Here is a 15,424-nt window from a genome sequence, read left to right on the forward strand (position 1 = left end):
GGCAGGAATAAAACCTCCCTCATTACAACCTATACATTACTATCTATTACTAGGCTTTATTTTTCCTCATAGGAGTTACCACTTCTTGACATTGTATCACCCATTTACTAGCTTGTAAGGTCCATAATGGTTGTTCCTTTGCCTGTTGCATTCACCGGTGTACCCTCTGTGTAGTACAGTGTCTTGCACAGTGCTGGTGCCTTAAAGCAGTGGCCCCCACCTTTCTGGAGCCAGGGACCAGTGCTCCTGTGAGAATCTAATGCCTGATGATCTGAGGCGGAACGGAGGCGGTGATGCTAGCGCTGGAGAGCCAGTGGCTGGCAAATACAGATGAAGTTTTACTAACTCTCCCACCGCTCACCTCTTGCTGTGCAGCCTGGTTCCTAACTGGACAGTACCGGTCTGTGGCCAGGGAGGTTGGGAACCTCCACCTTAAAGTACATCTGTAGGTGTGAACTGCCCAACAACCTAGCATTTCAGATTGAATTCTTAAACCAACCACAACATGGCAAATTTCCAGCTCTGTTCCACAGAGCAATGCTCACTGTTTATAATTTGAATAGGTGGAAAACTTATGGGATAGAGATGATATTAAGGTAAAGTGTTCTGGATAGTGAGAGGCCTTCCTCCCATGAGAGGAAGAAGGAAAAATGAAGAGAGCACATGTCTCAATTCAACAGGTAACATGGAGTTGGGATCTCTGAAATGGTGGCAGCTCTCAAGGGTGATAGTCCCGGGGACAAACAGAAAGGTTCTTCTCAGCATCATTTCTAGGGATCAGCACCTCCAGCCTCCTATAATCTCCTCCATTCTTAGAAAGACTAAAATTCGTGTCCTTTTTATTGTTTATTATGAGGATCCTTTTTCTTTTTTGTTCTGCCCAGTTTATATTCGGTTATTAAGTCTAATCACGCAGAATTTGGCGGGGAGACAACTGTGTTTTAGAATGGCCTTCCAATGGCTCATTCCCTTCATTGACAATGTACTGATTAGTCATTTAGCTCATTCATTCACTTTCCAAATCAAGATGTTTTTCATAGCACAGCGAATATAGTCAATAACAGTGGAATAACTATGTATGTGGTGCCAGGTGGGGACTGATCAGGAGGATTACTTTGTACATTACACAAATGTCTAATCACTGTTTTATACACCTAAAACTAATATAATACTGAATGACAACTCTAACTGAAAAATAAAAAGTGTATGTTTTTGTTTTTCTGTGCTGGGAAATACAAAATCAGGTAAACCAGTGCTCCCCAATTGAACTTTCTGGGATGATGGAAATGATGACAGATTTCACTCAGTATATACTTTTTGCTCACTGTCTCTGCTGTCAGTTGAGGTAGCCACCAGCTTTATGTGTCTACTGAGGGCTTAAAATATGGTCTAGGGCAAAGAAGGAAATGAATTTAAATAGCAAAACAATTATCGAGGAACTTTTAATCTACTTGGGGAGATGAGACACGGGCGTTAAAAAAATAACTTACTTGTATTCTGAGATGCTTCCGTTCCCTTAAGAGGTGTCCATTCTGTCCCTCTAAACCACATACCCCTGGAACAACAAATTATTATAACTCCTTCATAACAATGATTCCATATCTGCCATGGAGTGAATTTCGTGTCTCCCTAAATTCATATCTTGAAGCCTAACTCCAAACGTGATATTAAGAAGGGCATTTGAGAGATGATTCACTTGAGGATGGAGCCCTCGTGAATAGGATTAGTGCCCTTATAATCCAAGAGACCCCAGAGCGCTCCCTCATTCCTTCCCTTACGTCAGGACACAGTGAGGTGAACCAGGAAGTGGGCCCTCGGCAAAGAATCTACTGGTACCTTGATTTGGGGATTCACAGCTTCCAGAACTGAGAAATAAATTTGTTTTTATAAGCCACCCAGGCTATGGTATTCTCTTAAAACAATGAGAATGACTACGACAATGACTATTTCACCTAGTTTGGATATTTACGGCCTCTCACCAGATCAGCTGGAGTATAGAGATACCACTTAAGAGATGATCCGAGTACCTCACTGTTCTCTCCGGGAGACCGGGGGCTTCTGTGTTGTCACCACCGTATCCTCAGCTCCTAGAACAGAACCAGGTACAAAGGAAGTATCTGACAAATACTCCGGTAAATGAGACAGTCGATTCACTCAGAACTTTTTGTTTCATGAGTCCCTCTGCATGGTATAAACTTCTGAGAGTTTCTGGGAGACATCCCAGTTTTCAAATAACCCTTCATCTTGGCCTGGGGAAACTGATATATATTGCCTATAGCCCACCAATCCAGTATTTACCCTTTAGTGGTTTTTCCTTCTTAGCAACATTCCAGATACAAAGTGCATTAAAAATTCACTTTATTTCCTCCACTTATCTTATTTTGTTCCTTTGACACAACAGAGAATCTAAAGTTAACATAAGATTACGCCTCTGCATCAATGCACATAGTTAATACCATGAGAATATCAGGTCTTCCCAGTCTCAGCATCTATACGATTTCTCAGTATTTACTTTTCAGACATAAAACGAGCTAGAAATTTGGCTCCAATCTTTTACACATAGAACAGCTCACTTTTCTCCTACTGGTTTCCTGGGACATAAAATAAGACATAATTGATCACTGAAGGCGTGACCACACTCACTGCATTCACGGGGTTTCTGTCCTGTGCAAATCCTCCCGAGGGCGCACATCTGGCCACAGGCTGGCCCACTATGACTACGTTCCTGTTATTTAGTGCTGTCTGAGGGACCACACAAGGTACCTGCACAGTCACCGTATTAACAAGGTTTTTCTCCTGCAGGACAACACTGTTTTGTGATGACTTGTAAGTCTCTGAGGGAGGACTGTCCACCTTGACTGAATCTCCACGTTTCTCTCTTGTGTGTATTCTCTTATGTTTCACAAGGCAAGACATGTAGGCGAAAGCTTTCCCACACTCACTGCAGGTATAGGGTCTCTCTCCTGTGTGAGTTCTTTGATGGACAATGAGCTTCTGCTTTGTAGTGAAGGCTTTCCCACAGTCGCTGCACTCAAAGGGCTTCTCTCCTGTGTGAATTCTTTGATGTTTAATGAGACCTGATTTCTGTGAACAGGACTTTCCACATTCACTGCAGACGAAGGGAGTTTTTCCTGTGTGAAATCTCTGGTGTGCTATGAGACATGTCTTCTGGATGAAACCTTTCCCACATTCGGTGCAAATGTAAGGTTTCTCACCTGTATGAATTCGCTGATGTACAATGAGATTGCCCTTCTGGATGAAGCCTTTCCCACAGTCACCACATATAAAGGGTTTCTCTCCTGTGTGTGTTTTCTGATGTATATTGAGCCGTGATTTCTTGAGAAAGGCTTTGCCACATTCAGAGCATTTGTAAGGTTTCTCTCCTGTGTGCGTTCTCTGGTGCTCAGTGAGCATAAACTTTCTAGAGAAGGCTTTGCTGCAAACACTACACCGATGGGGTTTCTCTCCTGTATGAATGATCTGATGATCAGTGAGCCAAGATTTCTTCATGAAAGCTTTTCCACATTCACTGCACACATGAGGCTTCTCTATTTTCTGAGGTTTCTGATGCTTAATGAGTTGAGACTTAGTACGGATGAGTCTTCGTGTTTCAGAGAATTTCACTCCATTCTGAAACAGTTCACTGTTAGCACGGAGGAAGGATTTCCCATCTCCAGTAAGCTCAGCACAGTTCTCTATTTCATACTTTCTTCTCTGGTTAAGTAAAGTTAATTCTGATTTCATACTTTCTCCATGTGAGCCAAATATATCATGATTTTGACGTAATAAAAAATGAGTTTTGCTCTGATGGACAGAATTGTCAAATGTGTTACGTTCGTGCCACTGTTCTAGGTGGTTCTCCATGCTTCCATCTTGGAAGTGCTCTAGCACATGATCATCAACTTTCCAGATTCCTGGGAAAGAAAAGAACAATCAAGTCACTCATTATCTTGATTTGGGAGAAAGGTAATTAAAAAAAAAAAATACCTTGTTGCGAGATGTCATTTTTAGTGATGACCCTACGATGTCAGTTTAAATAAAACTCCATGTTCAGTGTTCCTCCTTCATTGGAAAAAACACATAGTGAAAACACACAACTTTGGCTGCTTTCTGAGTATTGGCTTTGCCAAACGTGCAGAGACTGTAAAACATTAGCAATTTACTGTAGCAGCAGACCATGGGTGGGAGGGCCACCTCCTCTCAACTGGTGGAAAACGGTCGCTCTCTCCACGTTCCTAACCGATGGCTACTGTGGACGAGGCGTGGTGCTAGGATGCAGATACAAAACAGAGTCCTCACGTTCACGGAGCCTGCGCCGCACTTCGGTAAAACCACTCAAAGGGCAAAGGCAGACATGAGGGAAAGAGCGACACGTTGTGAAAGCTGGAGGGAAGACACACAGGAGATGGAGAGGGACAGAGGAAATCCGGCTGCATTTGGGAGGCCAGGACTCACTGGTGGATGCACTGTTGCGGGTGGCATGGCGGGAGTAAACAAAGCACACAGCATCAAGTTCTTCTAACGTACGACCTCCAAAACGGAAGTCCTGGTTTCCATCACCAACGCCTCCATCACCATCAGTGACAAGTCCACTCTTCTCTTTAACTTTGGCGAAGCTTCTGAGCATCCCCCTTCATTTGATTCTCACTCTCACACACCGCCATCGACCTCTGGGATCGATCACGCCTGCTCTCCTTTATAAATACACTCAGAATTGGACCAACGCACAAACTCCCGCCCGGTCGAAGGCATCTCTCTCTCGTGGGACAGCAGGAGCCTCCTGCTAGGCCTGCCTGTTCCTCTCCTGCCAGCGACTGTCTATTTTCTATACAGTAGCCGGAGTGATCCTTTCAAGATAAATTATATTACAACAGTCCCCCTCTCTCAAAACTCCTTAGTGGTTTCTCATCTCACGAGGAATGAAATCGAGCACTTGGAACGTCCTTGAAAGGCCCTTATGTGACTTGCTACCCCAACTCCCAGCCACTACCCCGCTGACCTTGTCTCCAGTCTTGCCCACCATGCTCTATCCGATCAGGCTTCTTAAGGTGCTTTAGATACAAGCCTCTCACCTTTCCAGTTTTACTCTGGAACAGTCTTCACGCAAGGAGCCCGCGCACATCCCTCATCTACCTGCTCAAATGAACCTAAACAAAGATTTCTTATTCCTAAAATCAGCGCCAAGGCCAAGCTCAATAATCATTTGTGCTGATGCCTTAATGTTCCTCACGGCAAGTTTCATCCCAAGGACCTTCCCGTCAGCCTTCATCCGTGTCCTCCTCTCACAGCCCATATTGAATTTAATGTCAAACCTCGTCTGCCTGCTATATTAAGTGTTTCCAGATTTCGCTCAGAAAAATCTTAGTTTATGAGAATGAAGAAAACTTTGAAAGGATAGAATATCAGAGGAGAAAATGAAAAAAGAACTTTTGTAGAACCTCAGAGTGGCCAAAGAGAAAAGCTAAAAAAAAAAAGGAAAGCAGAAGATTGCAGAGATAAGACCAGTTCACTCTGTGGGCACAGCATCCAAGATGGGTGGATGGTCAGAAGGGAAGCCATTACTTGTGGGGCAGGATGGTGCAGTAGTCAGAGGACAGTGAGAACCTTGGGGTTTTGTCTTTGGAGGGTGGCCTTGGACAGTGGAATCTCAGAGCAAGTGAGATGGAAGTGTAAGAAGAAGGATTTGTAAGGATTTGTAAGATTTGAGAATCCTAGAAAGGAGAAAACTAAGCAAACCAAATAATCGAGATGTACGTAATACACAGAATGAACAGATCCCAGAAGAGATAAAGGGATATAGTTTTCTGTAAGCTCCTACAAAGAAAAAGGGGTGTCCCATCAGAAGAGACGAGCATGGAGGCACTGCTTACCTGTCCTCAAACCCCCTCACGTCTGTGACTCTTCTCTCAATGACTAGAATGGCATTTGCTGGTTCTCTCACTCACCTGAACGGGATCGAGGGTGGACTTCGTCTGCCATTGTCCATGGTGGTTCTCCTTGATCCAGCCTGGAGAGTGTGTCTGGTTTCCTGGCTTGACAACCTGTTCGTGGAAAATGATAGAAGACTTAGATGCACTGAACTGGGCTCGCAGGTCTGTGAAGTCTGCAGGATGTTACATCTGACAAACAATTCTCACACCTACAAAGTCAAGGCTCTTTTCTCAGGAGAAGGGAGAATACAGCCATTTCTCTGAAACCAGAGTGGGCACTGAGACGCGTCTACCACTTCAGGGCATCGCGGACCCTCCAGAGCTTTCAGTTGCTGAGGAAGGAAAGATCACTGACCGGGCACCCTCGGAGTGACACAGGGGAGCTGTCCTCACCCAATGACACCAGGTTGCTGTAGTTCTCCGACATCACGTCCCGGTACAGGTCCTTCTGAGCGGGGGCCAGGAGCCGCCACTCCTCCCAGGTGAAGTCCACGGCCACATCGTCAAATGTCAGGGACTCCTGTAACAACACCGTGCAGTTTAATGGACTGATGTCCTTTTGAAGATATGAAAGAAATGTTAGTTTTTCTGTTCACTTCCACTTCATAGGATGAATCTGTCTGTTTTTTTTTTTAATGCACCATGGAAAAAGCAAAAGTCTAATAAAATATTCTGCAATTGTATATTTAGTCACCTATCCACTCATTCAAGTAAAAGTTTCTATAATGTGTAGAAGTTAAATGTTCTTCCTAACCTAGAAATACCACATTCATTCATATATCTATATATATGACATATGCTAACGACAAGATGACTAGTCTTCACAGCCCCCAGTCCTCCTAGTGCCCTAGGGAGCTCAGGTTTTATTGGTGGATAAATCCAGACTCCGCTTTTCAAAATTTATACTTTTCAGATTAACGAAGTGGTTTTTTTTTTTAAATAGGCTTCTACAAATCTATTAGGAACAAAGAAAAAAAAATATAAAGAAACCAAAGTCACCTGAGGCTGCAGCATTTTCTTCTATTTTCTTCTGAAAACAGCTCACAAGGAGGAAGCTCTGTCTTGGTGTCTTCTGGAACCACTCTAAATTTCTGTCTAGAAAGTCTTAAGTCAGGTGTGTCCCCGGAAATGCTGACACCCAAACTAACTTCTTCCTCTTTCAGTTGATTCTTTTGCTCCTGGGCATCGAGACCTGTGAGTTGTGGAGAAAATTCAGTTTGAATGGTACATTTCCACTGGGCCCAGATGCTAGAACATTCCTGAGCACTTGCCTTCACACAATCCCACGAGATCTGAGGAAAGTGTCCCTCCTTACATGGGGTCTCGAAGAATTTACATGTCTAGTCACTAAAACCTTAGGGTCTAAATGTGTGTGGGGATGTCCCTTTCATTCCTGAAGTTTTAGTGGGGCGACTGTCAATGGAGACCTGGGAAATGACATCCAGCCCTGCGCCATACCTCAGGAGCAGGCGACCCTCACGCAGGTCAATGACACAAACAGACCACATGGAAAGAGAGAGTCTGGGCACCGTGTCCACCCAGTGCCTGCACACATTTCAGTTTGAAAACCAATGCGGTGGGCAAATCATCAGCACTGTTTTATCAGCAATAACGATAATATCTCAGGAGGTTTTAAACACATAAAAAACAAATAATGTTGCAAATAAATTGGAAAATGATAAATGAAATTGAAGTGCTCTAAGATTCCTGTATTATCAGAGGAGAATGTAAAAATGCTAATTAATATAAGAATCTGACAAAGGTTCCTTGCTGCATGTAATCTCTAGTATCGGCATGAAAACTAACAATCGTCTTAAAGTATATAATTTCTGTGCAAACAGAAGAAAGAAATGGAAGAAGAAATTCATCCAAAGCAGGAAAAAAAAAAGAGAGAGAATAAACAACAGAGAACATTAGGGCAAATATAATGCACTTAAGTGACTGTTTTAAAACAAAGCATACTACGGAAGGGGGTAGGGGGTAGATGAGGGTAAAGGGGGTCCAATATATGGTGACGGAAGGAAATTTAACTCTGGGTGGTGAACACACAATGCAGTATACATATGACATCCTATTGAATTGTACACTTGAAACCTATGTAATTTTATTAACCAATCTCACCCCGATAAATGTAATAAAAAGATAAAGCATACTAAACATTGTTAAGTATAAACAGAACAAGGAGTCCAGTTAATTATGTTAAATACAAACGTCTCAAAACTGTCACACTGGATTAAAATTTAGGCCTTTTGAGGCATGCTTCTCTCGCTCAGGCCTGCCTCCATGTCGGGAAGTGTACTTTCCCTTCTAATAAAGCTTTTCTTTTCTGCTGTAAGCAACAACAACAAAAAAACTAATACCATGCTATTACAGGTGGTATGACTGAAACATAATGATAAGGAAAACTCGAGAATAAAAGGTTAGAAAAAGATATATCATGAAAAAGAATAACCACGGATAATCTGGTATAACGACATTCTCACGTGTCGTTGTAGGAGCTTGAACTTCAGCTCACAACATACACAAAATGAACCGGAAAGCCCAAAAATTATGACAGAAAGAGAGACAATGATCACTGGTAGAGGTTCAATTCACCGCATTATAAAAATCTGCAATTTCTATGCACCTAACAATATAGCCTTGAAATGTATACAGTAAAAATGGACCAAAAAACAAGAACAAAGATATCCAGACTAATCCAGATTTCAACACACCTCTCCCAGTAACTGACACAGAACAAACGTGCCTTCTACAACAACATTTATAAGCAATATCATTTTGAAGAGCATCAGAAATATTTGATAAGTGGGATACAATCGTGAGAAATTTTAAGTCTTAAGTAAATAGAAAGATGGACTGCGACGATGACTTAGAAAACCAAGCATTTTAAAGATGTATTGCCAAATAAGTAGAGCATGGGCTCACTTTCACACCCTATTACCTAGCAATTGTATTCCCAGATGAAATTCTCTCCAATGAAATTCTTGTACTTTATATTGAGAGGCAACGTTACAGTGAAGGGTTAAAGAAGTACAAATTAGTAGCTGATAGATGGTCACGGGGATGGGAGCACGGCATAGGGAAGGCAGTTGGCAGGAAAGTAATGGCTAGATGGAGAGCCAGAGGGGTAAGAAAGTAATCAAGGGGATCGTTGCACAAACTATATAAACTTCTAACCAATGAACTGTATATCTGAAACTAATAAAATAAAATGCTAAAAAGAAGTCGTATCTCCCAAATGCATACGTAGATCCAATGACATCCCAATCAAAATCATAAACTGATGCTATACGCACCTTAAAAAAAAAGGTTGGAAGACTTGCTCTGTCAGTTTTGAGGGTTTAAATTTACTTTAATTATGATAGTGTGGTATTAGCACAATAATAGACAAATAGGCCAGAGGAACAGAATGAAATGCTTATGAACAGACTCGTGCGTATATAGAGACTTGAAGACACGGGTAGCAATGCAGGGAAGAGGGCAAGAATGTCTTTTTTTTTTTTATGATGCTGACACAATCAGATATCCACGCTGGGGCATGGAGGAATGGGGAGAAGGAGCTTGAACTCCAGCTCACAACATACACAAAAATCAGTTGGGGGCTAACTCTCAATCTCGACGAGAGAGGCAAATCAATAAAACTTTAAGATGATAACACAAAAGAACCTCGCAATGTTATGAGGGTATGGAAAGATATTTTAAACAGACCACATAATGCATACTATATAGCAAATTACATTATGCTATATACGTAAAGGGTACAAGCACCTGGGGAAACATTTTGACATCATCTATTTAAACTGAAGTTACACACTCCCTAAGACACGGCAATTTCGCTCTGGGGTATACATCTAAGCTAAATATCCCCTTGCTAATAAGGGCACCTTTGAACCTGAAGACATGCACAGGATTTTCATAGTGGCAGTATTCCTAACAATCCAAACTGCAAACAGTACAAGTTTATTTAATAGTAGGAAAAACTTTCATACACTCAAACTGTGGAATGCTACAGGGAAAATACAACCTTGGCCTAGCTTGCAAGCTAAGAATGATTTTAACGCCTTCAAAGGATGTTAAAACAAAAACATGCGTTTGTGAAGCATATGTGAGAGAGACCCTCTGTGGCCTGCAGCTCCTAAAATATTTACCATGTGAACTTTATAGAATAGCCTTGTCTGTTACAGAGCAAAAACAAAACAAAACAAAACAAAACGAACAAAAAACACCCATGTGCAAGAAAAATCTTACAAGCATTGAGCAAAAAAAAGCTTGACATAAAAAAAGTGGGTTGTATAATTACACTGATAGACAATTAAAAATAGGCACAACTAAATAAAGGTTAGGCATGAGTAATTATATGATAAAACTATAAAGAAAAGCCTTAAAGCGTTTGGTATTGAGAGCAAAGAATGATAATTACCTTTCGGTGGGAGGACGTAATGTAATTGGGAGGGAGCTCACACAACACCGCTGGGTGCCGGCACAGTGCCTTCTTGACCTGGGCAGTGGCTGTTTATATACAAAAATAGTACAAAACTTTATATACAGCACATATATTTAAAAAACATGTTCAGATTCTAAATATTTTACATATAAAGTATATGTAAATACCACATATATACATATATGTAGATACTTTTATAGTGATTAACCTGCAGAACTTTTAAATTAACAAATAAATGGAAGAGCTCAACAATACCAAACGCTTGTTCTTTAAAAAGACCAGTAAGATATGTGCATTTGTAGTGAGACAGATCGAAAGAAAACTCGTGCAAATAAAGTAGACAAAAAGTAACGGGAGACATAAATCACATTAAATAGACTTTCTTTTTTTTAATTTAAAGTATACTATGAACATTTTTATGTCATTAAATTTGAAATCTTGGTTGAATTCGTCATTTTATGTTCCTGCCCTCCTAGATACTGTTAATTCCAGAAAACCCAGCAGGTGAATTTTCTGGGACACAGCTGTCCACTACCACCCCAACTTTCCTACTTTGTATTGCAGATTTGAGCCAAAGAATTGAGATAAGAATAAATTATAAACATTAGAAAGTAGAAAGGTTATATTCAGACAGTATCATCATTGACATGGAAAAGGAGATTCAGAGTATTTTCAAGAGAAAATGCCCCCCCACCAGAAACCACTAACAGATTTTCACATATCTAGCTGGACCTAAGTTCATTTCACAGAAACTCAATAACTAGCAATAGGAACTGAAAACCACCACGACTGGCTACGATCGACCAGGACTTAGTAATAAACTGGGGTATCAGGCGCCTCGCCAGAGGGGCGAGTACTAAATAACACGTAGTTTGTTAGCAAAGAAGAAGGTGTGACTGTATGTCAGGCAAATAAGCAAGTGTCCGCTGCTATACATTGAGGTGACCGCAGGCGTTGGCAAGCGTTTTCTGCAAAGGGTTACGGAGTATGTATTTTCGACTTGGAGGGCGGTAAAGTCACTGGGAGTCCGTTCTGCCTTTGCGGCCACAGGTGGGGAGCGAGCGACAGGCGTGTCTGTATGAGTCGCTCCTGCAGTTAGTCAATCTAGGGATTAAAAAAAGGCTTAAAAAAAAAAAAAGAAAAGAATAAAAGGTTTCTGACCATCAGCCCGCCTCCTCTAAGTTAGACGTCCAAGTTAGACACATACGATCCCGCGCGGGCTCTGAAATGAGGTTACGTCTGAAGCAGGAAACGTACAAGAATTTTCACAGCATCGCGGTTCGTAACAACCCAAACTGCAATCACGAGTTGAATGAACAGTGGGCGAAACTGCCATATACTCAAACTACGGGATGCTACGGGTTCCGTTCCCTTATCGGCTGCGGAGGGTGGAACTCGGGGTCCTGGCGTCCAAAGCTGGGCCGCAGACGCTGGTCACACACACCCCCGGTTATCCCAAACCTGGCCCCGGCATCCCATATGATGACTTCCTCGCCGACCCCAGCGTCACTGAGCCACAGAAGAAATCCCGAAGCGGAACCTGACACCGCGATCATCCTGCCACCTGCATCCGTTGCAGAGGGACCTGCAAAGACCCTGACAGTTGGGACAGGGTCGGTGACCTCCACAGACCCTTAATCGTCTAATGAGCCCCAAGGTACAATAACCACAGACAGGTGCGTGACAGGCTCCCACCTGGCTTCTCCCACGCGGTCCGCCGATAATCCCGCAGGTCTAACGACACCACTTCCTACCCTGTGACGTCACGTACCCTGTGAGAGACAACGCTCCCGAGGCAAAAAATTTTCGAATAAACGTCAAAGGCCAAAAACACACACAGACCTGATATTCTCCTGCCTAGCATGAGGGTCTAAACGGAACGCTTCCGCGAAACGCTTCCGCTTCTGGAAACGTCGCCCAGATATTTCGGCTGCCTACGGCGGCCTACGAGGAGCCCACGCGTTTGCAGAAACGCGGACAACTGGATTTCCGGTAGGTCCTCCGGCAGCAATATGTCCGCGCCCAGTTCGCGGTGGAGCTATGGGGGCGGCCATGTTGAGAGACCAGACTTGACGTACGGAAGGCAAAGGGGCGTGTTTGGGATGGTGGGAAGGTGAGAAGCCACTGAAATTGGCTCGTTTCCTGCTCCGACTCTTGTGGAAAATCGGTAGATTTATAGAGACTCGAACTTCGCCAGGTAAATATGGAGCGAGCAAAATCGCGTTCGGCGTGCTGGGCAGAGAAGTCATATGGCTGCGACCTTTATTTCGCTTTATATAAAAAAAAAAAATTTTTTTTTTTTTTGAGATTTCGAAAGGGACAGAAGTTCGGGTGTCACTATAGCAGCAGAGAACGAACGTCTGGAAAGAGAAATGTCATTCATCTGGTAAAGGGACACCACGGGAAGCTTCTAACGGGAAATTGCTTGCAGGAAGTGGTTTTTAAGAACACGAAAAGATTTTCAGAAACTGGTACTTTGTGAGACTGGCCATCACCAACTAGGGGAAAAGAGCAGCTAGGAGGAGCCTAAGTTGTCATTGTGGGATGGAGGTCTCAGGGAAAGGCTTTTAAAAGTGAGGCCAGTAAATGTCTAGAGCCAATGAGAAAGGAACAACCAAAATTGAGAATCTAAAAATATTAAGGTCAATATTTTTGACCAAGGAGCCAAGATAATCCATTGTTAGCCTTTTCGACAAAAGATGCTGGGATAATTGCATATCTATTTGAGGAAAAATAAATTAAGACTCCAACCATAAACAAAAAGTAACTCAAAGTAATCACAAACTTAAATATAAGAGTTAAAAGTATAAAACTTAGAGAAGCAAACAGGAGATAGTTTTTCTGAACCTGAGTTAACCAAAGCGTTTTGAGAAAAGATGGTAAAGAAAAGACATAAAATAAAAAATAATAAACTGAACTTAATTAAAACTGTACTTCTAAACACAACATTTAAGAAAGTGAAGAGTGGGAGAAAATATTCCACATTATACATCTGATAAAGAACTTGTATTCGAAATATATACAGAATTCTCGAAACTCAATAAATTAACCATACAATTACTTTTTGGGGGTCATGAACTTTTCTAAAAATTGGATTGTGGAGATAGTGTAACAACTCTGAACAGTACTATATGTAATTGAGTTGTACACTATGTAAATGTTACATGTAAATTATCACCATAAGGTTGTTAAAATGAATTGCTGTTAAAAAAAAAAGCTGTTAAAATGAAAAAAATAGAAATGAATTCTATACTTTGAAATGTATAGGGTATTAAAAAAAAACCAAAGTATAATTGCAAAATTATAAACTACCTAGGATTAAAAGTAGATGAAGATGTCTGGGACATATAAGAAAAAAGGTATAAACAAAACATGGAATGAGAATGTAAGAATTTGGATAATGAGAGGATGATAATATAAATTGAACATAATTGAATTTTGCATTTTTCAAGTATACCCCACTTTAATGCATACCTCTTATGTGACTAGTTACCATTCCCTTCACCCATGACATTATTATAGCCACCTAATATTGTACATAAATATAAATATTTAATAATATGGACCTATGTTTATATTGAGAAACTAAGTAATAAAATTAGATTATCCCTGTTTTTTTCTCCCCAGTTTTATTGAAATATGATTGACATAGATTAGACCTATTTTTAATAAACTTTAGTTGGGGAAATTTTAGATTTACACAAATGTCACAGGGTACTACAAAAAGTTCACATATACCTTCATTCGACTTTCTGTCATGTGAATATTATACATAACCATGGTACATTTGTCAAATTGAGAAATTAACACTGGTATAATACTCAACCAAATTACAGATTCTACTTGGGATTTCACAAGAGTTCTCTTTAGTGTTCTTTTTCTCTCAGGATACAACTAAGGATACAACATTGCATTTAAACAACATGTTGCCTTGGTTTTCTCTGCTGCATGACCATTCCTCACAGCCTTTTTCTTTTTCATGTCCTCATTTATTTTGAAGGAGTGCTAATCAGGTATTTTGTATATTATCCATCTTTTGCATTGGTCTAGGTAGTCTTCATTAAACAGGGATTATGAATTTTGGAAAAGACACCTCAGAATGAAATCCTTTTTTCCTCACATCAAATCTAAGGGTACAAAATATCAAAAGGACTTAATGTGGATCTCCTGGTAAAGGTAATGTTTGCCAGGTTTCTCCACTGAAAATAGCAATAGTAATTGTATGTGATTGTTATGTAAATTTATTCTTGCATCTCTGTATTCATACCTTTGGATAGTATCCCCTCACAATGACTCTGAACAGTGTGTCCAATGGGACAACGGCAAGTGCAACACAGAGGACAGAAGTAGATTTGCTCATCGAGACATGTTTGATTTGTCTCTTGGAGCTCTTCTAACACATTGTAATAGAGCACAGGCTAACCTCTTTCAAAATAAGAGAGCCATCCATTCCAATGGAGGCTCAGATATGTGAAAAAAAAGCCATCTAGACTATGCAGCCCCAGTCAAGACAGCCCACACCAGATAACCCAACCCTCAACCTACACAACAGAGAATATTGTCCTTAGACAACATGTTCCAGGGAGGTGTAGGTTTGTAATGTGGGAAGTGGGGGGGGGCAGGATAAAATGAGTGAAGGTAGTCAAAAGGTACAAACTTCTACTTACGAGATAAATAAATCCAAAAATAATAACAATAATGAAGTGTGGACCATCATTAGCCATTAGGGAAACGCAAACTCAAGATCAGAAACTATGGCATACTTATTAGAATGGTCAATGTAAAAAATATAATGGCGATATCAAGTGCTGGTGAGGATGAAGAGTAATTGAATCTCTCATATGTCGCTAGTAGAATGGCTAAATAAAATATACTGAAAGTACCAAATGCTGGAGAGGATGCGGAACTAGTTTCACGCATTGCTAGTGAGAATGTATAACAGTACATTCCACAGATAAAACATTTAGATGATCAGGGTTTGTCATCTGCATATTTATTGTAGAGGAATGAAAAGTTATGTTCACACAAAACCCCATATGCAAATCTCATA

General features: G+C 41.1%; 1 protein-coding gene and 1 long non-coding RNA gene across 19 annotated transcripts in view; one reads left to right on the forward strand and one right to left on the reverse strand.

The window, feature by feature from the left end:
* The window catches only part of LOC120583976 (zinc finger protein 432-like), a 62,260-nt gene that overhangs the window by 12,228 nt on the left and 34,608 nt on the right, over positions 1-15,424 (reverse strand). For 4 of the 18 annotated variants that reach the window (XR_005647909.1, XR_005647908.1, XR_005647907.1 and 1 more), the window contains exons 1-4: positions 12,070-12,327; positions 11,536-11,959; positions 10,351-10,439; positions 6,930-7,122 (exon numbers count right to left, since the gene is read on the reverse strand). Coding sequence is in view for 14 of the 18 variants with exons in the window: in XM_039839524.1 (XP_039695458.1) it covers positions 6,930-6,944 (15 nt within the window). In the remaining 4 variants the exon portion in view is untranslated. Of the gene's footprint in view, positions 1-1,426; positions 2,088-2,341; positions 3,915-4,455; positions 4,561-5,945; positions 6,042-6,139; positions 6,451-6,929; positions 7,123-10,350; positions 10,440-11,535; positions 11,971-12,069; positions 12,376-15,424 lie in introns of those variants that run through there. The other 14 variants (XM_039839515.1, XM_039839516.1, XM_039839519.1 and 11 more) reach the window with 14 other exon arrangements.
* On the forward strand, positions 12,360-13,986 carry LOC120584006 (uncharacterized). The gene is made up of 2 exons (XR_005647922.1): positions 12,360-12,571; positions 12,682-13,986. It is a non-coding gene; the product is annotated as an uncharacterized LOC120584006 (long non-coding RNA).

This window comes from Pteropus medius, unplaced genomic scaffold (assembly GCF_902729225.1).
Source record: "Pteropus medius unplaced genomic scaffold, Ma_sr-lr_union100, whole genome shotgun sequence".
Lineage (NCBI taxonomy): Eukaryota > Metazoa > Chordata > Mammalia > Chiroptera > Pteropodidae > Pteropus > Pteropus medius.